This window comes from Typopeltis vanoorti, chromosome 2, assembly GCF_054136105.1.
Source record: "Typopeltis vanoorti isolate ZY-2024b chromosome 2, IOZ_Tvanoo_1.0, whole genome shotgun sequence".
Lineage (NCBI taxonomy): Eukaryota > Metazoa > Arthropoda > Arachnida > Uropygi > Thelyphonidae > Typopeltis > Typopeltis vanoorti.
The window spans coordinates 88,829,624-88,855,620 of NC_143550.1; the positions used below are offsets into that span (position 1 = coordinate 88,829,624).

General features: G+C 34.9%; 1 protein-coding gene across 1 annotated transcript in view; it reads left to right on the forward strand.

Annotated features, from left to right (window-relative positions):
- Window positions 1–25,997, forward strand: part of SMC1 (structural maintenance of chromosomes 1) — a 551,991-nt gene that overhangs the window by 481,798 nt on the left and 44,196 nt on the right. Inside the window, exons 24-25 of the mRNA XM_090412308.1 lie at window positions 7,377–7,555; window positions 20,346–20,415. Coding sequence (XP_090268434.1) covers window positions 7,377–7,555; window positions 20,346–20,415 — 249 coding nt within the window. The remainder of the gene's footprint in view (window positions 1–7,376; window positions 7,556–20,345; window positions 20,416–25,997) is intronic.

Below are 25,997 nucleotides of genomic sequence, written 5' to 3' on the forward strand. Positions count from 1 at the left end.
AAATTAAAATTGTCAAGAAATTATATTCTTGTTAAACTTTGATTCAGTGTAAGCAAACAAAATTTGTAGGTGCTTATTCTTGAATAAAAGATTAAACAAGAATATACTTTCTTGGCATTTTTATTTTAATTTGACATTTTAATAATGTTTGTCTTTGGGCTAGCCTGCTTCATTGGGAGTACAGCAGTTCTGTACTCCCAAGTGGTAGTTTTTTGCACATGTCACTGAGTGGCATACCTCTGCTGAGTATCCTGTCCTGGAGTGATGAGTTAAGTTATTTTTCTGGTCACTTAGTAAGATTCATAGTGATCTTGTAGATCGCTCAGAGTTTTTGGAGAGGGTACTCCCTGCACTTGAACAGTGCCTCAGTAAAGAGCGAAACTAGTCTAAGTGGTCCTTCCCATAATGCATAGCATTATACACATCTGAAAGAATGTGTGTTTTGCATTATGGGATACAGAGGCAATTGATGATGAAATTGAAGATATTGTTATGAGTGTGCTTTTGACTGTAGGCAAAGCCCAGTAATGATTCCACACAGCAAAATGTTACTATCATCTGTAAGAACAGGGAGGGAAGTTGGACCTGCCCACAGTGAAATGACTGTCCTTGTGGATAGCTATATCTCTTCCAGCAAATCCCACTAACACAAACATAGAAGGAGATGCCATCCAGCTCTCAGTTCAATGTCTTATCCTCATTCAGCACAATGCGATGACATCATATTGCAGTTACTCCCCTTATATTATAAAGTAACTTTACAGTTTACACATGTACTAAAAAATTATATAGAATTTTATTTAAAAACTCCAATATATTTCATCCAGTGTTACATGGACTTCCTCAGAGAGACAGACTTACTTACATTCAAAAGATGAATCACAATAATGAGTCATAATTCATGCACATATTAGCTCATGTCTTGGTAACATCTGAAGTACATGATAGAGTTCAATGAAATATGTGCATGCAGTCTGATCATTTCAGGTTTGGGAACCATAAACTCATTATTAGTCAGATGTACATATTTTATTTTGTCTTTAAAGTCAAGACTGTTTTTGATATAAGAAATGGTATGGCCAATGAGATTCTGAAGATAATGGGAGAGAGAGATGTCTGCAAAGTAGTAAGTGGGAGATCCAATACAGTCTACTAAAGGGCAAAGTGGGTTGCCATTCTTATGTATTTTTGGAAGACCATAGAGACGAGGTGGACAGGCATGATGAATTCATAGTTCTCTATAGTAGTGGCATCCCATGATTGTACACTGTCTAATAATTTGACTTTATTGATAATTTATTGATTTGACTTTTTGTTGAATCCCTGCTGATAGCAGGGATTCAACAAAATTCTCTCACTCTCACTTTTCACCAACGTTCCGCTACAAGAGACTCTTCAGTTTTTTAGGATCCGATTTCCCAGAGGATGTTAACCTATTCAAATTCACTATCAATTCAGGCTATTTTAAGTGGAATAATAAATTGTTCAAGCAAATAGAAGAAACAGCAATGGGCAGTCCTATCTCACCAGCCTCAGCAGATTATTTTATGGAACATCTAAAAAAAAAGTCGTTGATACTTATTCCCTCAGTCTTGTATATGGTTATATTTTGTTGATATATTCATGATCTGCTCCCACACTGATTCAGAATTACTTCAGTTCCTAGAGCATATAAACTCCACGTATTCCTGTATCGAGTTTACTATTAAATATGAGCCCAATAACGAACTTCCCTTTTTTTTGATACCTTCATTATTTGTAATTCCACAGCTCATGTTGAATTTTCAGTTAATCATTAACCAATTGAAATTGAAAATTCAATCTATACACTTTCTTCAAAACAGCTCAAAAACTGTCTTCCTTTCTACCATCCACATCTTTCCTTGCCAGGTGTCTATCAAGTACCTTGCTCATGCCATCTTTGTTATTTTGGACAGACTGGCCATTCTGCATTGATTAGAATTGAAGAATATCAACACTTTTCTTTTTTATCTATGTAACTTTTTACAATTGTTCCTTTGAACTATAATAGCGTAATATGTACTTCAGCTGTGACTGAGACACAAGCTAATATGTGCCTGAATTATGACTCATTATTGTGATTGTCCAAGTAATGTTGGATGAAATATATTGGAGTTTTTAAATAAAATTCTATATATATGATTTTGTGTTACATGTGTAGGTTGTAAAGTTACTTTATAATGTCAAGTGCACATATCTCATTAAAAATATTTATCACCCTTATACTTTTAGTGGAGAATTGAAACAGACAACACTATGTGTGGTTACTGCACATACTAAGATTAGAAGAGGGTTGTAGAGTATATACTGAACAGCAATAATCTCTCCCTATTAAACACAAGAAGCGGTGTATACCCAGGCATATGGAAGAAGATCTACCAGAACATTCACTTCCATCGACTTAACTGTCTGCTTCCCCTTCCTCTTCCCTCTACTTGAGTAGGAACTGACAACATCTTGTATGGAATGTTGATTTCCCCAATATCTAATTTTCTGCATAGACAGCCATATTCTAGTCATCACAGATATCACGATGGGAAATAAAACAAGCTGATTAGCTCACCTTCTCCTCCTGAGCAGAATTTTATTCTGCAGCAGTAATAGGACATCAGATTATGTCCTATTACTGCTGCTACAACTGCAATGCTTAAAACACCTAGTTAGTTTCCACCTTTCCCTAAACCATGGTGGAATGCTGATATGTACAGCAACCAAGGAAACCAGAAAGTATCTTCCACAGATTCCCCACAACACAAAACCTCATTCCTTTCAAACATGCTTGGTTAGTCATGATATATCTGTCACCAAAGCCAAAAGAAATCCTAGATCCATTACACTTCCTTCAAAACTAATCAACCAACACTAAACAGGTCTGGAATAAAATTGAGAAAATGAAGAGCAGATATACCGCCTATCTACTTTTGATTCTTGAACACAGTGAATGCATAATTGCTGACCCAATAGCAGTTACCAACACTGTTGGGGAGATTTTTTGCCATATCATCAATGATAACGTCTTATTCCCCTGAGTTTTTGGCCAAAAATAGCAAAGCAGAAAAACATCAAATCCTGTTCTTTTCAAATAGTACAGAAGATTACAAGCTATTCACAAAAGAACAACTGAACACTGCTTTGCTTAAATGTTGTCCAACTACTGTTGTAAGATAACATCCATTATAAGATGGCTAACGTCTTGCATGGATCAAGTACTCTATCTGTTGAAGAATAATCTGTGAAAACCTGTTTAAATTAATGGGGATATTAAATCCCACATTGTTTTAAAACCAAATAAGAAACTCAAAGATTGGAATCGGAGAGTTTCATGCCGAATATAGTATAATAAACTATAAAAGTATCGGCAATTACTAGCGTGAGCTAATGCAAGTAGTCCTAGTATGCAGTACAAACTCGGGCAACTCGCAGCAAAGGTGGTAAAATTCCGATCGCTATTCTTAGTATTTTCCATAATGTAAAACACGTTTCATAGGAAATGTATGCTGTTATTACATTATGGTGGGAGGTCACTACCCAGACAGGTTTCAGCCTTTATTGAGGCTGAAACCGGTCTGGGTAACTTCCCACCATAATGTAATAACAACATACTTTCCCAGGAAATGTGTTTTACATTATGGAAAATACCAAGAATAGCGATCAGAACTTTGCCACCTTTGCTGCGAGTTGTCTGAGTTTAGGACTACTTGCATTAGCTCACGCTAGTAATCGCCGATACTTTTATAGTTTATTATACTATATTCGGCATGAAACTCTCTGATTCCAATCTTTGAGTTTCTTATTCAGTTTTAAAACAATGTGGGATTTAATATCCCCTTAATTTAAATAATGTTTATATCACCGAAATGAAGCCTATTGGCTCTTTATATTTAAATGTGAAAACCTGGTAAAAGGTGGTGATTATTATTGCCTGTGCAAGATTCTTTTAAAAAAACAGTCAGCTCTCATCTTTTTTATGGTTTCTAGCGAGAGACTACCTTTTTTCCAGAACACCAAATGGTCATCTAGTTTGACTGGAAGCATCCATTAGAGATACTTTCCTAAAACACGAGTGCTTGTTATTAGTTTTGTTTGATATTGAAAAAGCAATTTGACACTGCTTGGAGATTTTGAATATTGAAAACCTACAATATTTTGGTCTCAGGGGGAATCACCTGCTTTTTATCCAACCGAACCTTCCAGTTCTGAGTGAGGAACCACGCTCTCTCCTTACTCCACACCCAAGTTGAGTGAATCCCACAAGGCTCAGTTTTAAATGTTGTGCTGTTTACAATTAAAGTTAACTTGATAACTGAACAATTTCCTCCAACTGTAAGTAATTCCCTCTACATGAATGACTATTGTTTTCTGTTATTCATGCAATATGAGGGTCATAGCAGCAGTCACTGACTGTCTTTCAAAATGGGTGGGGTCCGATTTTCACCATAAAAGAGACTACTTTTATGCATATTTTGCTGTAAATGTAGTCTTCATTGATCTTGTAGTCTTATTCTTGAGATTCATATTTAACAAAAACAAAAACTTTGTATTCTTCCTCATATATGAGGAAGAATACAAATATGTATAGCCTCTACTTCTTGAGGTTTTCCATCAAGCAATAAGAATTGCAACTGCTGGAGCATTTTGAACATTGCTAATTCCTAGCCTTTATATCAATACAAATAACCCACCTTTATCATGCACGAACAGCTGCCTCTGTTATATGCAAACAAAACAAAATCCCTTCTAGACCATCCCACATGGCCAACTATTTATTTTTGTCCACAGCCGGAGAATTTGTCCAATATTCATAAGATTGCCATACATCCATTTGATTTTCAAAAAACAAACAAAAAAAAAGTAACCCTAGAATCTCTGTTTATCAGGGTAGACAACATTGCACAGATGCCACTAAATACACTACTGCCATGGCATTTAAGGACACCACCATACAGCTCAAACTTTCCATCCCTCCTGCTATCTACCAGCAACTCTTTCAAGTTCATACAACAGAGTACTCTGATTTTGTTCTTGTCTGTTTGCATTTGTGAATGAAGAAATAGAACATACTCAGAACTCAACATTGAATTTAACTGACAACAAGAAGAAAATACATTTTAAGAATTAATAAAATAATTTTTTTGTGAATCAAGACTAAAGATTTCTAAAGTGTATGTAGGTTTTGTGGCATATTGGTTTCCAGAGGAATCTTACTAAATTGTTAATGTTTACTGATTATTTTTTTAATAGAATTTGATATTTTATAAGAAAAATTTTGATGAATGAAGTTCAGTGTTAAAAAAATAACTGGGTTTTTATTGGCTGTAATGTTATTACAGGAAATAAGACAATTGCTATCCAGCATTGTTTGTTGATGGTTTAATGAAAAGTTGAATTAAATCTGACGCACACAAACACAAAAGGTTACATGAGCAGGGACTTCTCTAAACACTAGGATGTTTATATTACTGCCTTTAGGAGAGAGAAGAGCAGACTCCTTATAGTAAGAATATGTTTATAAGCCACCCTGATATCACAGGGTTTAAGAAGATTAGCAATTTTGGCTGAAAGTCTATGTATGTAAGGGATGGAAACAAAGTCTTTCTTAGTGTATATCAGGATTTTGCTTCATTGCAAGAGTAAAGAAAAGCAAATTTTGAATAACCATTGAGAGTTATATGGTGGAGTAGAATTTGTAGTTCTTCACAAATCTTCTCATTTCTTAGCATGTTTTTTTTTTTTTTTTTTTTTTTTTTTTTTTTTTTTTAAGTGCATAAATTATGATTCCTATTTGTTGTGAAGAGTGGTTCAGCAAAGATGAGTGGAGGTAACAACTGTTATGAGTTGATTGAGATAAGAAAGTAGTTTAATTCAGTGACACTGTTTCCAGATGAAGAAGATATCGTTGACATTTTTCTGCCTAAACTGAAGGTTTTGGATTGAGTGACATTAAAAATCTTTTTTCATAATTTTCCATGAATATGTTGACGCCAAAGGGCTCATAGGGAGCCCTATGAAGACAAAGGGCTCCCCATGGTGAGGCCAAAAAAAAAAAAAAAAGCTGTTTGTAAATGTAGTCATTCCACTCAAAGAAATTACAGCTAAGGCAATGTTTGAAAACTTAGTGACATCAGGAAAGAGGTCATCAATGAGCTCTTTATGTATATCACAAGCCAATTCAGACCAGTTGTAACGTCTATTCATCTATGCAGCAGCACCACCCTTCACAAAAAATGGGCATCATTCATGTACTTAAAAAACATGTTATTTTCATCTTAAGATGGAAGTAAAAAGAAAAAATTAAGAAAAAAAAATTTAAATATAAACATAAATGGATGGAACACGTTGAAAGAATGAAAAGAGAAAGATTACCAAAACAAGCCTTAAATTACAAACCAGGACATCCTCTTAAGAGATTCAAAGAGATTCTAGGCCTAAATCCTTGCCAGGCATGATGATGATGATTATTGATGGAAGTAGCATGTAACAGTTGCTTATCTTACATTTATATTTTTCTGTTTACCTTGATGAAGCCAAACATGTTTAGTTGCAAAACTAGTAGGTTAATTTATTTCCTGTAATATTACAAACCAATAATAATCCAGTTATTTTTAACATAAAATTTAATATTTTATTTCTTTTTGGGATAGTCATTGAAGTCCAGAATCAACTCCTTTTGTTGCTGTTGTTTCTTCTATATTCACACGCGTGCGCACGCACACACACTTATATATACATGCATACTTTTTTTTTATGGTATGTACTTTATGTTTGATATTTATGTGTTAATGTCTGTCAGATTGCTAGCCTTGTTGATTGAGTGGTAGATGGATTTTATTATTCCACATGAGACTGCCACCATTCTGCTTATTTAAAGGACTGAAGAGGCTTCAAAAATTCTACATTTGATCTCTAGAGCAGGTAGCTCATCCGTGGTACTATGCATGATGGGTCCCCAAAGAACAACCCATTATTTTCCCTTGGTCATGTAAATAAGAATCAATGGCAAATGCATTTGCTGTTGTAAACGCATTCACTATAACATTCACTCTACAAGGAACCAAAAGTAGTTCTCACCCAAATCCCTGTAAACATAATGCTGTTCTAAAGGAAAATCACTCTACCAAAGTATCCCCTGATTTTTCTATGAAAACAGTATAATTAGTCAGCTGTCTACTTAATGAACTCTAAGTAGGTAAATTTAACTTTAACGAACTTCAAATTTAAGGGAAATATGACACAAGAAACAATATTTATGTGTCAGGGGGGGGGGGGGTATAGAATGTTCAGAATATGGATAGAATTAAATTTCTTTAAGAAATTGTTTTATAAAATAGATATTATACGGCTACATTTTCTTATAGGCTCTAACAAACAATCAAAGTGCCCAAGCATTCCTTGGTCCTGAAAATCCTGAAGAACCATATCTTGAGGGCATCAATTACAACTGTGTTGCACCTGGCAAACGATTCCAACCTATGAGCAATCTTTCAGGAGGCGAAAAAACTGTTGCTGCATTGGCTTTGCTATTTGCCATTCATAGGTATTAAAAAAAAAGTGAAATAAGTTTGTTTTGTTTTTTTTCTCACCATGATCAAATTTTGGATATGTATACCCTAATGTTAAAATGTTAAATATTTAATGTCATTTCAGGAATCCCTTTCATAAACAAAATGCTATTCTTTTAGCATTTAAACTACATTATCTTCACACTAAGTGTAGATCTATTATTATTATTGGGAAGGTACGTTACTCTACTGCTCAACTCACCATTTCCTCTACTTAATCCTCCTGCTACTACTACCATTAACATGCAATGGTGTGTTAATGGTGATAGTATCATCTACTGCCCACCACCAATAATATTTTTTTTTGTCTATAAATTACGTGTGTCCTGTTGGCCAGTTTTTCTGTATACAGCATGAAAAACCCAAGTTTCAAAAGAAAAACTTTGCTGCCCCCACATGAGGACAGCTAAACCCACCTTCAGTGGAAAAGGGCAATATAAAGATTCCTCTCATCACAACAAGAATCAAACTTAGGTCTTTTTCAATTGAAGGGTGTGGTGTCCCATTGTTCTTCCAATTGTACTATGGAGGCACTTACGGGTCCACTTAACATGAACAATGATATCTTAATAGATCCTTAAGCATAATAAGGATCTATGTTATGTTTACTAGATATATCTCTTTCACTGCTGCGGATATATTTGTTCCGAGCAGGTAGCTCATCTATGGTTTTCAATGTATGCGTCAAAATTTTCTTTACTGCTAAGAAGACAACAGTAAAGAAAATTTCAAAGCATACATTGACACATGTGTCCCATAGTTTCACAATTGCATCAGCCCTGAGTGATATGATTTACTTGCAATGTCCACAACATGAATCAAATAGAAAAAAATCAGTATGTCTTCACACTTGAAAATGCACCAAAAATGATTCCACTACATCACATCTGCTAATTAGAAAAATAATGGGTCGTGCACCCCAATGAATAAAAGATATGCCTCAGGATCCATTAATAGATGGGGTGGATACCTCTGTTCCCCCCCCCCCCTTCCATAGGAAATAAAACCATTAAAATATGTAGTGTCTTGACAGAGTAGTGATTAATGATGTTTTAGAAAGCTTTCGGATGGAAGAGATGGACACTGGCTATGCACAATTCCCTAAAAAGGAAAAATCTAACTGATAAAAACAAATAAAAAAAAAAAAAAAAACATTCATCAAACATAAATAGCTAATAAATTGCTCCCATGGAATTGTCATAGAATTTGTCAAAACATGGATGATATGAAGAAACATATCATCCTCTTGCAGAAACATAAGCTGATATACTTCTTTCTGCATTGCAATATACCTCTATCATCCCCAGAGATATGATAAGGGTCCACTGCCCATGTCTTTGCACAAGGCCCACTCACATGTCTGCATACTTCCTCATGTTTCAGTGACAGCTTTGGCTGCAACCAAGACACGTAGCAGTGCCACATGCTGTATGATTTTTTTTTTATGTCCTCTAGGGTTCTGAGTCTGGTTTGTCCTTCAACAAACTCTTGATATCATATATATATATATTCTGTAAACCATCTTATAAACTTCATTTAAATGTCACTCAATCTCCTGTTAAATAATCAAAAAAAAAAAAGTAGCAAGTTTCTAGTACAGTGGATAATCCCCATCTGTTCCAAACTGATCCTTTTTTTTCCTGTACAAGTTATTAATTGTCGATCAAAAACCCATACCTTTTAAATTTATCATTCATGTATGTCATCTTTCTACTGCTTAAGTGCTGATGCTAAGAAGACGACATGAAGATTGAATCACAGAGTTATCACTTTGTAAGGGTGTATCATTCAAGTGTGATGAGGGGTAGGGGTCTGTGAGAATGGAGTTTGACAGACTGAAGGTGTTTCGGATATTGCACAATATCATTGCAGATATGAATTGGGGTTACACTGAATGCCGACTCATGTATAAAGAGAATGCAATAGAACTGACAGTGCCTCTGATGGACGGATTTATGTGGACCTGATTTGTTCTCGGAAATAGTGATTGGGATAATTTGAGGAGTTAATTGGAGCCAGAGTTCAAGAGTGGAATGGATGGGAGTATTATGCTCTGTGGAAGGTAGGGCATCATTGTTGGTGGGGAGGATGAGGTCTTGCCCATGATTTCCTCGCTTTCTGTAATGATGTCAGTTCAGTGTGGAAGAGTTTACACTGTGAACTGTGATATTGCTGGACTTTTCAGGAGCATTCACTGGGATACTTCATAGAAATATTTTTTGAGTGGACTGCAGCGAATGGGAATGGATGAGAGGCTGGCATGATTAGCAGAGTGGCTAACAAACAGACATCAAGCAGTAATGTAGAACAAAATCAGGATGGTGGATAGCAACTAGTGATGTGCTGCAGGATTCTGTACTTGGTCTGCTGCTGTTTAAGTTGCCATTTAATAATGGTAGGGTAATGTCCAGTTTTTCATCCCACAAGCAGGCAAACCAGCCTCGTGAACACACAGGCTACAGTCATAGGATATAGTACGGCAAGGAAGGCAATGGGAAACCACCTTGCTCATAATCATTTCCCTAGGGTAGCAGATAGCTACTCCCCCCCCCCCACACACACACACCAGCTGTATGGCTGAGGGAAGAGAACAGAACATAAGCAAAGGATAATAGTTGTGTCAGTTCAGTGTGGCAAAATATGAAGTTATCTACTTTAAATTGAGAAAATAGTCTATTTTTCTGGGTATTATATTGTATTTCATAAATTTGATTAGGCTATTTAGGGTGATGGATGGGGAAATTGAAGTTGAGTGACATTTGCAGAATTAAAGAAAAATAACAGGAAAAATCACTTGTAAAATACACTGATAAGTAAGGGCTGAGAAGTTATTATTTATGTCCATAACTTTTATGTGACCACATCTGAACTTCTGAATTTGGTTTCACTCGCTGGAGTTTCTTGTGGTTAAGGGATTTTGTGGAGATTGAGGCACATGGCCAGGATGGTGCAAAGTCTGTGGTTGCTTCCTCTCAAGACAGATTGAAGATTTGTGGGTTATGAACATTGGTTGATAGTCAGAGGAGTAAAATTGAACTGGGCTTCTTGGAGATCAGGAGAGGATTCAGAGATGACAGACCAAGCTAGTGACAGGTCTGTGGATGCTCCCTTTGAGGATAGACTGAGGGTTTGTGGATTGCAAAGTTCAGTTGACAGCCAGAGGAGAGGGAACATGAGAGAAATTTATGAGTCACTAAAGGGATTCTGTAAGATTGACAGAAAATAAATGTTTCAATATCTGATGAACAGAGAGAAAACAAGGGGTCGTCCCTGGAAGTTGTGTTCGAGTGGAATAGCAAACAGGTGTTCATTACCTAGCCAGCCTATTGGTTTAAATGTAGATGTGTTGAATGTTTGACTATGTAAGTGCTCTAATGTCCTCTGATCATCTGAGAGTATCCCAAGCATGGTCTGCTAGTCCTGACTTGCCAAGCTGATGATAGCATATGTAATTTTTATGTTCTTCAAGGTAAATGTTAGATGTACTGAGCTGTCCAAAGTAAACTAAGTTACAGATGTAGATTTTTATATATGCCATGAAGTATAAGTGGATAATGCTTGTGCTTGGGAAGACAACAAATGGAGGTTGTAAATTGGAAGCGTGGTTTAAAAGCAACATGGAGATTATATTCATGAAGGACATTAGCTATCTTTACCCTAAATATAAGAGTGGTTAATCATGTGGATCAGGTAAGGAATGGCTTGGAAGATATAGTATGCTGTCTGTTTTGTTGGGGTTCTAGTTGTGGCAAAAATAACCAAATTCTTTGACAGTAAAATTATCATCAGAGCAGATAACCATGGCTCTCTAGTGTAATATTTCAGGATGTCATACTGTTGGGATTGTGATATGTTAATATCTTTCAGCATGTTTACGTCTCCTATAGACATAAAAACCATAACGTGCCATTTGGAAAATGTGTAACTAGCATGTCTATGAAGGGGGAAGCCAGTTGTTAGTTTCTGTGTCTGTTATAGAGTGTATTTTTGGATGTTGGCTGTTTAATAGCACTAAAAAAAAAGTATCTAATGTGACCTAATAATGGAGCCAGATAGCAAATACCTAATCTACATAGTAGCCAGAGTACTTTGTTCTCTAGGAGTTCCATATAAAATTGGCTAAATGAAGGGAGAAAAAGGAACTCATTGCAGTCCCACCTAGTTGGTTACATATTTTTTCCCTTCCATATGAAATAACCATGAACTATAAATTTCAATACCTCTTCCTCTTCAAAATAATAATGATCAAATTAAACTACACTGCAGTATGCAGAAGAAGCCAATAGCAAAATTGTCTGTTTTACCTTTTTTTTTTTTTTGTGTGTGTCAGGGGCCTTTTCATGGTAGTAACATTATTCTTTGTTCTATTTCTCGAGTCTTTTGTTACTATCCTATTTCACTACCATATTCACAATGCAGTGTGACCTGTGAATATCCAGAAAGGGAGATTTTGTTATTCTTGCACTACTTTGGGCTCTGCTTCAGCTAGTGAGCTTGCTTGCGAGTGTCGACAGTGTTGCAGTAAGTCTCCTTCCAAATAGTCTGAAGACAGGGCCCAAGATTTATTGTGGTACTTTTTTTGGGATCTGTGGTAACCCTAGTTCTTCCACTCTTGAGGACACTTGCTGAAGAGTGGGCATCCATATCTGGCTCCATGGTGGTGAGCTCTAGTGCTGAATCGAAATCCTTTTGAGAATCAATAATTTTTCATACAGAGAGCCTGTGTAGCTCAGTGAAAGTGGCATGTGTGTGTGTGTGTGTCCACAGTGCTAAGTTTGATTCTAGTTGCCAACTAGAGGAACTTTTTGAGTCTTTTTTGGCCAGTTTCCGAGTTAGTCGATTTCTAGCATGGGCAAGTGTTGTGTCATCCTATCTTGCTGACTGATCCAATTATGATGGTTAGTTGAACTTATCCTTACTTCTTTAAATTCTGTTTTTTATTTGTCAGATGGATGTTGATTGATACTGATCCGAATATAAAGAAATTTATATTATCCTGTGCCACCTTATATTCAGATTAGTCTATATGTTGTAGAGGAATCAATCATCAACTAACATTTGCAATCTCACATTTCTACAGGCCGAGGTTAATATTATCATTTAAGGCTTCCGTAAGGTCCGATAAATTTTTATGAGCGGTGCAATGAAAGAAAATCAGGCAAACATCAAATTGAATTCAATAAAACAAAACATTTAATGTAGGGTTATATAACATGTACATCTAAGTATAACTTTCTAAACCAGATAATTCAATTGAACAAATCCAAAATATCTCTGAGATACAGGTAGCTATTCAGTTAGGTTTTAAGATTAAAGTTACAAATCTTAGATCTTATTATTCAAAACATAAGCATTTCTATCACAACTTGCTTCTATTCTATGAGACAAATCAAGTCATCTACACATCAATTTAGTTCTAGTACTCAGAAAAAATACAATGCAATAGGTATCAAACATTCAACTCTCAGTTCTCTATATTCTGCAAATTAATAGAAAATAGTTTTCACAGTTCAAAGTTCCAGAATTTACAATAAATATTTTTATAGTTGGCTTCTCTAATTCACTTCTAGTCTATAAACACTAAATTGAATTACAAGGCAAATATCAATTCAAGGGGAAAATACTTTAGTGCTTCATTCCTTCACTCTCTATCCTTGAACGTAATAGATGCACAGTTACCAACAGAGCAGTAATTGCCAACAGACTTAAAGAGATTGTTGCTAAAATATCAGCAGTATCTCCTTATTCCCCCCCCCCCCAAGTTCCTCACCCAAAAATGCAAAAGCTGTTCTGCTTAAATGTCACCCAACCTACTGTTGGATGGATTATTTTTATGGCTATTTAAGCCTATTTTTGTTTAGGAGTACCCCTTTTTTATAATGCCATTGTCTTTTTACTCAAATTTTAGGCAAAATTTACTAAAGATTAAAAGGAGTAACATGGGAATCTTCCCAGAAATAATACCTATTCGAGTGGATGTTGGTGAAAACATGTGTTGTTATCAGCACGGATCAACAGAATTTTCTGTGCGAATGGGTTTCTGGATACCTGAAAAAAGGCTATCATTATTGCCTTTCCTGAGTGCTTACAGAAAAATAATCCAGAATTCCCAATAAATTATCTTCTAATTGCTCTGACCAGCTGTTTGTGCAGTTTTTTATGATTTCTGGAGAGTTTTTTTTTTTTTTTTTAAACACAATCTGGCTGGAAACATCAATTAGAGATGTCTTCCTGAAATGTAAACATGTAGTATCAGTTTTCTTTGTTACAACACTGCTTGGAGATTTAGAATATTGCAAGACCTACATAATTTTGGTCTCAGAGGGAATCTCCTCCTTTTTATCCAACCATATCTTTGAAGTGTGAGTTGAAACCATTCTCTCCTGTTCATATACCCAAGAGGAGAAAGGAGTCCCATAAGGTTCAGTTTTAAGTGTCATGCATTTTGCAATTAAAGTTAACTCAATAACTGAGCAACATTGGAATTAAGGGAAATGAGGCTGCAGATACTACAGCTAGGTCAGCTTGTTTCTCAAATTTCCACCATCTTCCTCTCCCATACACCGATTACAGTAAGATCATAAGGCGAAGACTTTTGTGGCAGTCTAGTGTATGCAGAGGAACCCTAAAGATCAAGTTGCTCTTGCTCAGCTCCATGTAGGACATAGTTATCTTACACTCTCATTCCTGTTGAAGGATGATGACATGCCCATATGTGAGTTGTGTGACATGAGACTAACTATTCTGCATATTTTATTTGACTGCCCTCGTTTCACTTATGAGAGCAGTCATTATTATAACCACATACATAATCTATCTGAGCCCTGCACAGTCAGGTAGATTTTGTCATTCATAAAGTGTCACTCTGGTTTTTAAATTGTTACAGAGTATTAGTATAATAAATTTAGTTTAATCCTTTATCCAAGTGTGTGCAAACAAAGTTTGCGCCTGAAAGTATCTTCAGGACTGGGGTAAAGTGGTACAACACCGGGCGACTCCTTGCAAAGGTGGAGCAAGCTACCAACACTCCTATCTCAGTATCTCCCATAATGCAAAACACATCTCCTTGCGGATATGTATAATGTTATGCATTAAGGGAAGGGCCACTACCAGACTAGTTTCGACCTTTATTTGGATCTCTTCAGTGGGAGCCAGGCCCAAGTGAAGATACCAAGGCAGAAGCATTAGCAAGGTCATCTCCTCCCATAGGAGCTGCCAAACGGTGTGCCACCTTTTTATTAAATTACTCTGGATTTAGAGAAGGATGTTGAAAGTTTATTTTTCACTTGGTCAGACTATAATAAATTTAGTTTAATCCTTTATCCTAGTGTGTGCAAACAAAGTTTGCACTGAAAGTATCTTCAGGACTGGGGTAAAGTAAACTTTCTACAGAGTATTAGTGTTCACCATCTTTTATAAATTATGCACATATGCTTTTATTATTGCCACTACCATTTTTTTTTATTAATGTTTTATGAATTGTTCTACACTTTTTATATTCCTGTTTGTCTGGACACACTTTTATATTTGTTTTTCTACACTGATTTTTATATCTGTTTATGCTCATTTATTTATTTATTACCTTGTGAGACATGTTGCATTTGTTTTTATATACAGAATTTTATACTTGAAATTCCACTTATTTATTACCTTGTGTATTGACACAGCACAACCATAGCGCTCCTTGCACCATTAAATTCAGAACAAACAAACAGACACAAACCTTCTTTGTTTGGAATGGATATTATGAATGGAACACATCATACCATGACTGAGTGCTGGTTTAAGGTTAGTTTTTGATAATTCTTCACTACCATTGTTTCCCTTCTTGGGCATCACATATGATGCATTGCTACCTTTCATACTAATTGTGGTTAGCTTTAATTTGTTAAATTTGAGGGCTTATTAAACAGATACCAGATTTCTAAGTTTATAATACTGAACACATAATCGTGAAAAAAATTAACAAGTTTCTGTCTCTCAAAAGAGAGCAACTATAACATTCTCAAAAGAGAGCAGCTATAACATGATCACAGAGGGACCTGCAAAATACTTGAGCTAGTGGCCTAATCTCCAGTAGCACCTTCTTGATGCAGCCAAAGTTGGCCTAAATTTTGGTCTAAGTATAGTCCCTCAGGCTTAGCAGTTTCTTGTAAACACCAATTTATTAACAATATGAGTGTATTATAACACATATGCTGATTTCCTAATTGTTTATTACTATTGAAACAGCAAAGCTTGGTTCAATTTTTTTGTGTGTGTCTAGTTTAGTTTAGCTTATCACTTTTCTGACCCACTCCCCCCCCCCCCCACTTCATCTAGTACAAAATGTGTAGTTTTGTCACAGATCTTCCAGCTTGTTTATAAATAGGCAAGTTTACTTCTCAGTAGATCCTAGACACTCCTGGTACTGATACCACTATTCAAAAAAGTTAGCCTTTTATGTAAACAAAATTAATTTAGGTAATTGTAATATATTTCATTATGCTGAATCTAAAAATTCATCGCATAAAGAATTTTTTTTAATTGATGTACTGGGTGATTCTCCATCCCTGTCATAAATGTATATTTTGCACCAAAAAACTAAAAAAAAGTTTCCTCATTTCTGACTGCAGCCCTTTTTCTGAGGTTGCATTCAGAACAGTCAGAATCTGCTTTGCATGTTGCAAAGCAGATAAGTGCAAGTTGATAATTGTAAACAACTACATTGGTTTTGAACTGTAGAATATGCCTTTTAAAGTTTGACAGGAAGGTGGAATCATCCTGTCTGCATTTCTTAAGTTTTTGGAATACTTTATCATGAATGAGTCAGTAATAATACTGAAATTTTAAATTATTTTCAACTACCCTTTTGAAGCTGTTTCTCCAGAGGCATGCATCTGGTTTATGTCAAGTAGCACTGGAACACACACTTAGCACATTAGAGTTCTCACTTGTTTTCAGTTATTTTCGAATCTCTCATTTATTTAATTTGTTATCATATCACATTTAAAAGCTGAGAATGTAGGACAAGCATGAACTGGTTTATTTTTCAGTAAAGTTAGTAAATTTTATTAATAGGTATGAATTATGGTTGTTAAATGATTCCCCCCCCCCCTCTAAAGAAAGGCAATTTTACACTCAAAACAACCTTTACTGTGTTCATGCCAACTAGGGACACATAATTTATCTCATACTTCCTGTTTGTGTATCTGGTGGATGCACTTACTTCAATTGAAACCAAAATTGTAATTAGAGAGGTTGTTTCATGATATATTAGAAACCAGTAGTTAAGAGGAATCATATATTTGGTTAGTATATTTAAGTTATTGAAAGGCATAAATATGTGAACTGACAGCTATGTGAGACTGATTGGCACATATAAGGTGGGGGATAATAAACTATAATAATAATACAAAGAAAAGAGTGAATATAATATATAGACAGAAAATAATAACAGCACCTGTATATACTGGCAGCTTAGTAAATGTCTGTAGGGAAGGTACATATCTAAGCATTGCATGAATTATGTGTTTGCGTTAATAAAGCTCTAAGCAGGCAAATCATCCTATTCAATTTGTTGTGCATATTAATTTCTTTTTTTTTTTATTTATGTTTTTCTTTTTGTTTCCTGAGAATATTTTATTCAGTAATGATTATTATAATCAGTGTATGTTATTTATTACATAGTAATAAGCTAATAATATTTTATTGGAGATCACCATACACAATTACCTTTTCATATAAAACATAGAAAAAACATCAAACATGCCAGGTTGGCGGGAAAAAGACCCATATAGGTCTTTTTCCAAGATATAGGAATACCAAGATATAGGTAGATTAATACAGTAAAAAATGCCTTAGAAACGGAAATATATGATCTAATAATGGGGGAGTTTTGATAGGTAACAGATTGATTTCGAGGAAAATTGTAGATAGGAAGTTAGTAATGATGTAAGTTTTTCATGTAGTACTGTCATATCCTCTATATCCCTTGAGGTTACATGTCAGGAATTTGATGATGTAAAACATAGAAGGATTCGTTTTTATTCGCAAAAATAAATGGATTGTTCCTCACCAATGACTGGAAAATGTCCCTGTGTAGTGAAAAACCTTCACTCCCCCAGACATCATACTGCTCAAATGCAGTGAAACCAAGGAGTTTTATTGTATAACTAAACACAGTGCAAAAATCGTTTATGCACTATAATTAGTGACAGAGTAATTAGAGACATCTGGAATGAAAATAACCCTGTATATTAAAAAAAATCTCCCCACCCGCAGACACTATACTGTATAGATGCAAGAAAAACAGAGCAGAAGTTTTATTGTAGTGCTGAATATAGTAAATAAAATGTGATGTCCTAACACCTATTGCAGATTTTCTGTTGCAGAAAATTTGTAGTCACACTTTCATTATCAAATTCTTGGCATGTATTCCTCGGGGTGAAGGGGGTACATGATATTATGACAGTACTACATGAAAAATTTACATCATTGCTAACTTCCTATCTACAATTTTCCTCCAAATCAATCTGTTACCTGTCAAGACATAAATATTTAATATTTCTGTGTTCTAAGGCCGTATCAATCCACCTATATCTTGGTCTTCCTCTCCCATTCTGTTTAAATGACCATACCACCTGAGATTAGCTCTGCCAACATATTCCTGGATGCTATTAATGTCATCTGTTCACTTTCCTAATCTTTCTCAGAACTCTGATATGTGGCCTCTAGTTTTTGATCAGGTGTTTTATTTCTAGCACAGCTCTCGGATCCATAAGTTAAAATTGTTTTGAATACGGTTTTGTATACAGCTAATCTTGTGTTTTGACTAATTTATCTTTTATTTCATGTAAATTTATTCATTTGACTTCCCACACATACGAGCTTTGCTAATCCTGCTATCTATTTCTATATTTAATTTGTCATCTTCACTAAAAATTGTGCCTAAATAACTGAAATATTTTACTTGTTCTATAAGTTCTCTGATCAGAATGCAGTTGATATTTTCAATGTTTCTGCTTATTTTCATTCTCTTTGTGTTTACATTGTGATTTTCTTACCAAAATTATTACAACAGTTATTCAAATTAGAATAACTTTTGTAATATCTGGATTTATTTAGACGTATATCATCATCTGCATAGAGTAAAGAGCTGAGATTAACATCTCCAATTTTAATATCAGGTGTAATACCACTTTCATTCATAATGTGATCCATATAGAGGATGAATAGCAGTAGAGATAATGTACACACTGGTCTTACACCTGATTTAACCTGAAACCATCTTCCTATACCTCCTTCATTTCTCACTGCTGACTGACAACTCAAATATAGATAACTCTTGCTTATTACTGATATGAAGATTACTGTACGTCCACAGATGCGAGACCCTTCGACACTTCTGCGTGTGTCAAAAGAAGGAGAATCCATTCCAATATTAGGGTAATCGGTGCTTTTCATGGGATGCAATACGTCGAAAAATTAGCTTTTGTTTTATGAAAATTCTAGTTCTTAAAGTGGTAACTATTTTGCTTGTACAACAGTTGGAAAAATTTATGTATAAAGCACGTGCTTCGCGTGTTGGTGGCCAATTCATATATCCTTTATTTCTTTCTCTCCTTCAGCATGAATTGACTATTCTTGCCACAAATCCAAGGTCGGCTGTATGAAGTGTGGTACTGTAGTAGTATCCTATACACCAGGGTTTCCCAAATTGTGTTCCGCAGAACACCAGTGTTCCACAGAAAGTGGATAAGTGTTCCGTGATATCAGCATGATCAAGCCGTGTATTTTTAAACATGCAAGTAATTTGGGAAAGGGAATACCACTGTTTATGATCGGTCATAAAAATTGTCTGCAAGCCAATTACAGCAATGGGTGGCATAGTCTCTGTTCTCAAAACTGAACGAAATAACATCTATGTTGCAAATGTTAGTGACTAATCAGCAAGGAAGTATAAAGAAAAATTTTCCACTGAAATTAAAGATCAAGGTAGTCTGTATCCGGTTCTCAAATCTAGTAATGCTGAATACTTTCTTCTCAAGTTCGTATTGTAAGGTGAAAGTGCTTGTTTCAAAACCATAGTGCCATGATATTTTAAAAGTAATAGGCCTACAAATTTAAATTTTAATATGAATAAGAGACAAGGGACTTTGTTTAATTTTGGTGTTAAGAAATCTCTTATTCAAGGTGTTTGTGATGCAACAGATAGTGATTCATCCACCTCCAGCCTATAAAGCGATCTCTAGGATGTACAAAAGGAGGGGAAAACTACCAGCACACCGGAGAAAAAGTCTGCATTCACTTGTAAGTACTTATAATAATATTATAAATTTTTGATGATCAGAATGGGATATGTCGATGAAAATCAGCACAGATTAATTTAATGATGTTGGCCAGAGGAAACTACAATATGCTACAAGATTTCATTAGTCCAGTGATTGATAATCATATCTTTATGATTAGGCCATAATAATTATGGCATAATCATAAAGTATTATTATTAAATTATTTAAGGAATTCATGATTAAATTAAATTAATTATGGCATAATTAATGCATATAATATTAATACATTACAAAATAACCAAGGTGTTCTGTGAAAATTTCAGGATTTGTGAAGTGTTTCGTCATAAGAAAAATCTGGGAAACGCTGCTATACACCCTTGAGGATACATATCAGGAACTTGATAATGTTCTAATATGTTTCTATAATTTATAACTGAAAATATATTTATGTTTAATAATTTTGTTTTATAATGCTATTAAAATTATATTTCAGTTACCAACCAGCACCTTTTTTTGTACTGGATGAAATTGATGCTGCTTTAGATAATACTAACATTGGTAAAGTAAGTATCTTTGTTTTTATTGATGTAATTGAATTATGATTTCTTAAACATGCCATTATCAAGGTTGATAACATTACATTTTATCTATTGAAAGGGAAAAGAAAAGCATAGGTGTTGGCTACATTCATATTATTTTTGACATTACTAACTCATAACACCATATTAGATTAGAATAAGCTTTGAATTTATTAAGTCAGCTGATATTTTGGCTGATTGAGGACAAGTGGTATACTGTACTTGGAGTAAACCACATTGCCTATGAGTAATGCATAGAACCAATTAGAACTTTGGATCCAGTGTCCAGTTCTCCCTTCTCTTCACCCTTTTACTAACTGTCCATCTAGATGCCAAACGAACAAGAATGGATTGGCAGTTTGAGACATCATCAACCAAACCGTATTCTAAATTGGCTGAAACTACATAATCAGGATGGTACAACAGAAACTGCTACTGTTTCCATTAGGGAAGCAGAGTAAATATGAAGAGTCAACTACTGGAATAACCTCAAGTTTGATGTAGATCTAGCAGAAGAATTATAGAAATTCAGGATGGCTTACTTGGTACTGAACTAAATAAAACAAACGAATGAGATTCTTATAAGGATGATTTTTATGCTTAACAAAAAAATTAAATTCTTTGCTCAAGCATAAGCAAACAAATTTTGCATTTGACTTCACAACTGCTTGTATATATATATATATATATATATATATATATATATATATATATATATATATATATATATATATTGGTTGCCTGTATGTTTTCAAGAAGTCATATATTTTCCATATAAAAGTATACTGAAATTTGATTTCTGCATTGACTTAACCTTAACCCTGGTATCTTTCTAGGTCTAGCCCTCACTGTTAAGAGCTCAATAAAGGTCAAAAGAATGCATAGCAATATACACATCCAAAAGAAAGTATGCTATACATTATGGGATACTGAGGCAATTGATATGAAGTCAGCATCCTCTATATACGAGTAGACTAGTGTTGAAACTTCACTTGCAAACTTTGTTTGATTATACTTGGGTAAAGGATTAAAACAAGAATATAATTCTTGTCAAGTATAATAAACTTTTTAAACCAAACAAAACAAAAACCTTAAGACGATTTTTCAGATATCAAGTAAATGAAGGTGTGACTATAGTATTCAGCACAGAACTTTTTTAATAGGAATCGGTTTCAAATAGATATTGACAACTTTTAAAATGGGAAATATGATAAGTTGATTTGTGCTTGTGGTCTCATAGACAGTTTGAGAAATGTAGACGAACTTTTTGAGTTATTAGAGAGAAAAAGAACTCGGGGTGCTTAAGGGTCAAAGCTGTATAACTGAGAGGAGACCTCCACATAGACTTTAAAGGAATGCGGAGAACCGAACAGGGCTTCTGGCCTAATGTCCAATCCTCACCTTCTCGTGGTGCACCCTGTTGGGTATCTACTTGGATACTGAACGAAAAAGGATGGGCTGGCAATTTGGGATTTAGCCTACCAAATTGTATTCTTATTGGTTAAACCAAAATAAAAAATGATGGTACAACATGACAAAATTTCATGCTGGCTGGGGCGTCGCCCAGTTAAACAAGGCCCCCGTTGTTTTCCCCAGGGAACCAGGGCGAACAGCAAAAAGTCAGCTACTGGAACAAATCTGAAAACAAACCCCAACTCAACATCACCAGAGTTAAAGATCGGTACTATCAATGTAAGAAGCCTGAATGGCAAAGAAATGGAGCTAGTTGAGGAATTAGATAAGTACCAGATCGACATAATAGGGGCGACTGAAACAAAAAAGACCAAAACTGGTGAGATCTTTCTGAGCAATAAATACAAAATGTTATATTCAGGCAATGACAATCAAGGAAAAGAAGGAGTAGCCATAGTATTCAACACAAAATACGAGGCTAATCTTCTTGAATAGCAGTCAGTCTCAAGTAGAGTAATGTGAGCAAATATGAAAATAGAGAACTGGACAATGAGACTTATTTGTGCCTATGGTCCCACAGAAGGTTCTACTAAGGTAGAAGTGGAGGAATTTTTTGAGGCTTTAGAAAAAGCAACTGACACAATGAAAAAGGAAAAGTTGGTCCTTGTTGGGGATCTAAATAGCAGAGTAGGAAATGATTGTGAGACATACAAAAATATTTTGGGAAAATTTGGAGAAAAGAGCAAAGCTAATAATAATGGCAAATATTTGTTGGATTTCTGCTCAGGACATGGACTGGTTATTTCTAACACCATGTTCCAACATAAAAATGTGCACAAATTCACATGGAGAGAAGAGGCTATGAATAAGAAAAGTCTCATTATTAACTATGTTATTGTTGATAGTGACGTTTTCTCCCTGGTGCAGGACACCGGAGTGTACAGAGGATTTGAAATTGGAAGTGATCACTATTTAGTCTTGAGCAGGATAAAATTGAATTTCATATTGAAAAGAATGACATGTAAGAAAGTTTAAAAGCGAATAAAAGTTGAGGAGCTCTCAGATGTGAACTGTAGACTAAAATACACAAAGATTATTGAAGAAAAAATGAAAGAGTTTGAGAACAGGAATCAAACCTTGGAGATTCAGTGGCAAACCCTGAAGAAAACATTGATTCATTCTGCCAGAGAAGCATGTGGTGAGGTTGTCTGCAAGGATAAAAAAATCAGAACTCCTTGGTGGACGCAGGAAGTTAAAGAGGCAGTGAAGGAAAAGAAGAAAGCATATCAAAAGTTCCTGGCAAATAAGTCAGCTTGTGCTCTTAGAGAATACAAAGACAAATGCAAGAATACTAAACACCGTGTAAAACTAGCTAAACAAAAGTCATGGGAGGACTTTGGCAAAAATATAGAAAATAAATATCAAGAAGGTGGCAAAATATTCTGGAGGTTATTGAAGAAGCTTAGGATTGGAGGAAAGAGTGCTGTAAAAGGAGTTAAAGATGATAAAGGTGACATGAAAACGGGAGAAAAAGATATCCATGAAGTATGGAGTAATTACTTTGAAAAACTGCTAAATGAAACAAGCAGTGATGACAGCACAGTGGTAAAAAACACTGACCAGGCATGCAGTCAGGAATACATATCCATACTTGAAGTAGAACAAGCCATCAAAGACTTGAAATGTGTAAAGGCAGCAGGAGTAGATGTTATTCGACCAGAAATGCTGAAGTATGGTGGTATAAGAGTCTTACAGTGGCTGCACTGCATAGTTCAGAAAGCCTGGACAGAGGGACACATTCCCGATGATTGGAGTAGAGCTCTCATAGTACCCATATATAAAAAGGGAAATAAAACAATGTGAGAATTACAGAGGTATTTCTCTACTGAGTGTTCTTGGCAAGATCTATGCAAGTATACTTGAGAAACGGTCGAGAAGAATTGCGGAAGAAAAGCTTGGTGAAGAACAAGCTGGATTCAGGCCAGATAGAGGCTGTCAGGATCAGATCTTCTCTTTACAACAAATAGTCGAGAAAGCATGGAAATATAACAAAAATCTGTATTTAAGTTTTGTCGATTTGGAAAAGGCATATGACAAGGTGCCAAGAGAGAAGCTATTCAATATGCTGCAGTTATATGGTGTCAATGGGGCATTATATCAAGCAATACTTAGTCTGTATTTGATATAGGGGGATAATGTACAAGGATGTACATTATCCCCCCTCTGTTATTCATTATCTATATGGATCACATTATGAAGGAAAGTGGTATTAAACATGATATCAAAATTGGAGATGTTAATGTCAGCTCTTTGCTTTATGCAGATGATGTTATACTTCTAAATAAATCCGCTACAAGTCTGCAAGATTCTCTGACTAAATTGAATAGCAGTTGTAATAGATATGGTATGAAGGTCAGCAATAAAAAGACAAAGACAATGAAAATAGGCAGAATCATTGAAAATGTCAACTGTGTTGTGAATGGAGAACCTGTGGAATAAGTAAAACATTTCAGCTACTTAGGCACAATATTTAGTGAAGATGGTAAATTAAATATAGAAATAGACAACAGAATCAATAAAGCTGGTGTAGTAGGAAGTCAATTGAATAAATTCATATGGAATAAGAGAGAAATTAGTCGGAACACTAAATTAGCTGTATACAAGACGGTGTTCAAACCGGTTTTAACTTATGGATCTAAGAGCTGGGTCAGAAGTAAAACACTTGACCAAAGACTAGAGACTGCAGATATGAGAGTCCTGAGAAAGATTAGGGGCTTGAACAAATGGCATCAATGGCAATATCATATTAAAAACGAGGATATTAGGAAAGAACTTGACATTGTCAGCATCCAGGAATGTGTTAGCAGAGCTAATCTCAGGTGGTATGGTCACTTAAACGGAATGGGCAAGGAAAGATTAGCAAAACGACCCAGAGGAAGACCAAGATATAGGTGGATCGATATGGTACAAAGTGCCTTAGATGATAGAAATATAAGATCTGTTAATATTGGAGTCTTGACAAGTAACAGACTGATTTTGAGGAAAATTGTAGATAGGAAGTTAGTAATGATGTAATTTTTTTCATGTAGTACTATCATATCGTGTACATACCTTGAGGGTACATGGCAGGAATTTGATGATGATGATGATGAGAAAGGACTAACAAATAAATAAATAAATAAAAGAAGGAATAGTTCATTCTTGGTGGAGAAATAAAATAACAATCTAGGTAATCAGTTTCTCATATTTAAATAATATAGGAAGAAAATCAAAGATAATAATAATGGAAGATACCTGTTAGATTTGTGCTCAAGATGTAGACTAGCCATTGCTTATACCATTGTTCAACATGAAATATTGAACATGAAAAATATGCAGAAAAACACACACACACACACACACACACAAAAGAAAAGTATCACATACATTGTATCACATACATTGTTGTTGAGAGTGGTGTCATCAGATTTGTCCAAGATATCAAAAAATGGACAGGGGATTTGAAACAGAAAGTGACCAAATCACTTAGTGGTGAACAGGATAAGAATGAGTATCCATTTGAAGTGAGAAATGGATGCTAAAAATTTTGAAATAATAAAAAATTTAACAACTGTAGACTTGAATATACAGTTATTGGGGGGGGGGGATGGAAAAGTTTTGAAAGAGGAACCAAGCCTTAGAGACTCAGTAGAGAAAAGTAGAGGAAGTATTCACTCAGCTAGGAAAGCATATAGTGAAGTTGTCTGTAAAGACATTAAAGCACAATAAAAGCTGGTGGACACAGGAAATTAATATAGCCATCTATGAAAAAAAAAAAAAAACATATTAAGAGTTCTTGACTAGTAAACCAACAGGTGCTCTTAAATAATGAAGAAATTAATCAAGATTTACTACTTTTACATGTCATTTAAGAGTAAACAAAAATTTGGAAAGAATGTATAATATAAAGATCATGAAAGTGGCAAAATGTTATGAGTACCACAAAAAAGTTTAGAAATGGAGGAAAGAGTATAAATAAAAAGTATCCCATCTCCACTGTTATTTATAGACTACATTATGAATTAAAATGGTATTAAGTGTGATATTTAAATAGAAAATATTATACTTAGTATTCATAACTCAGTGCACATGACATTATTTAATGGATATCTCTT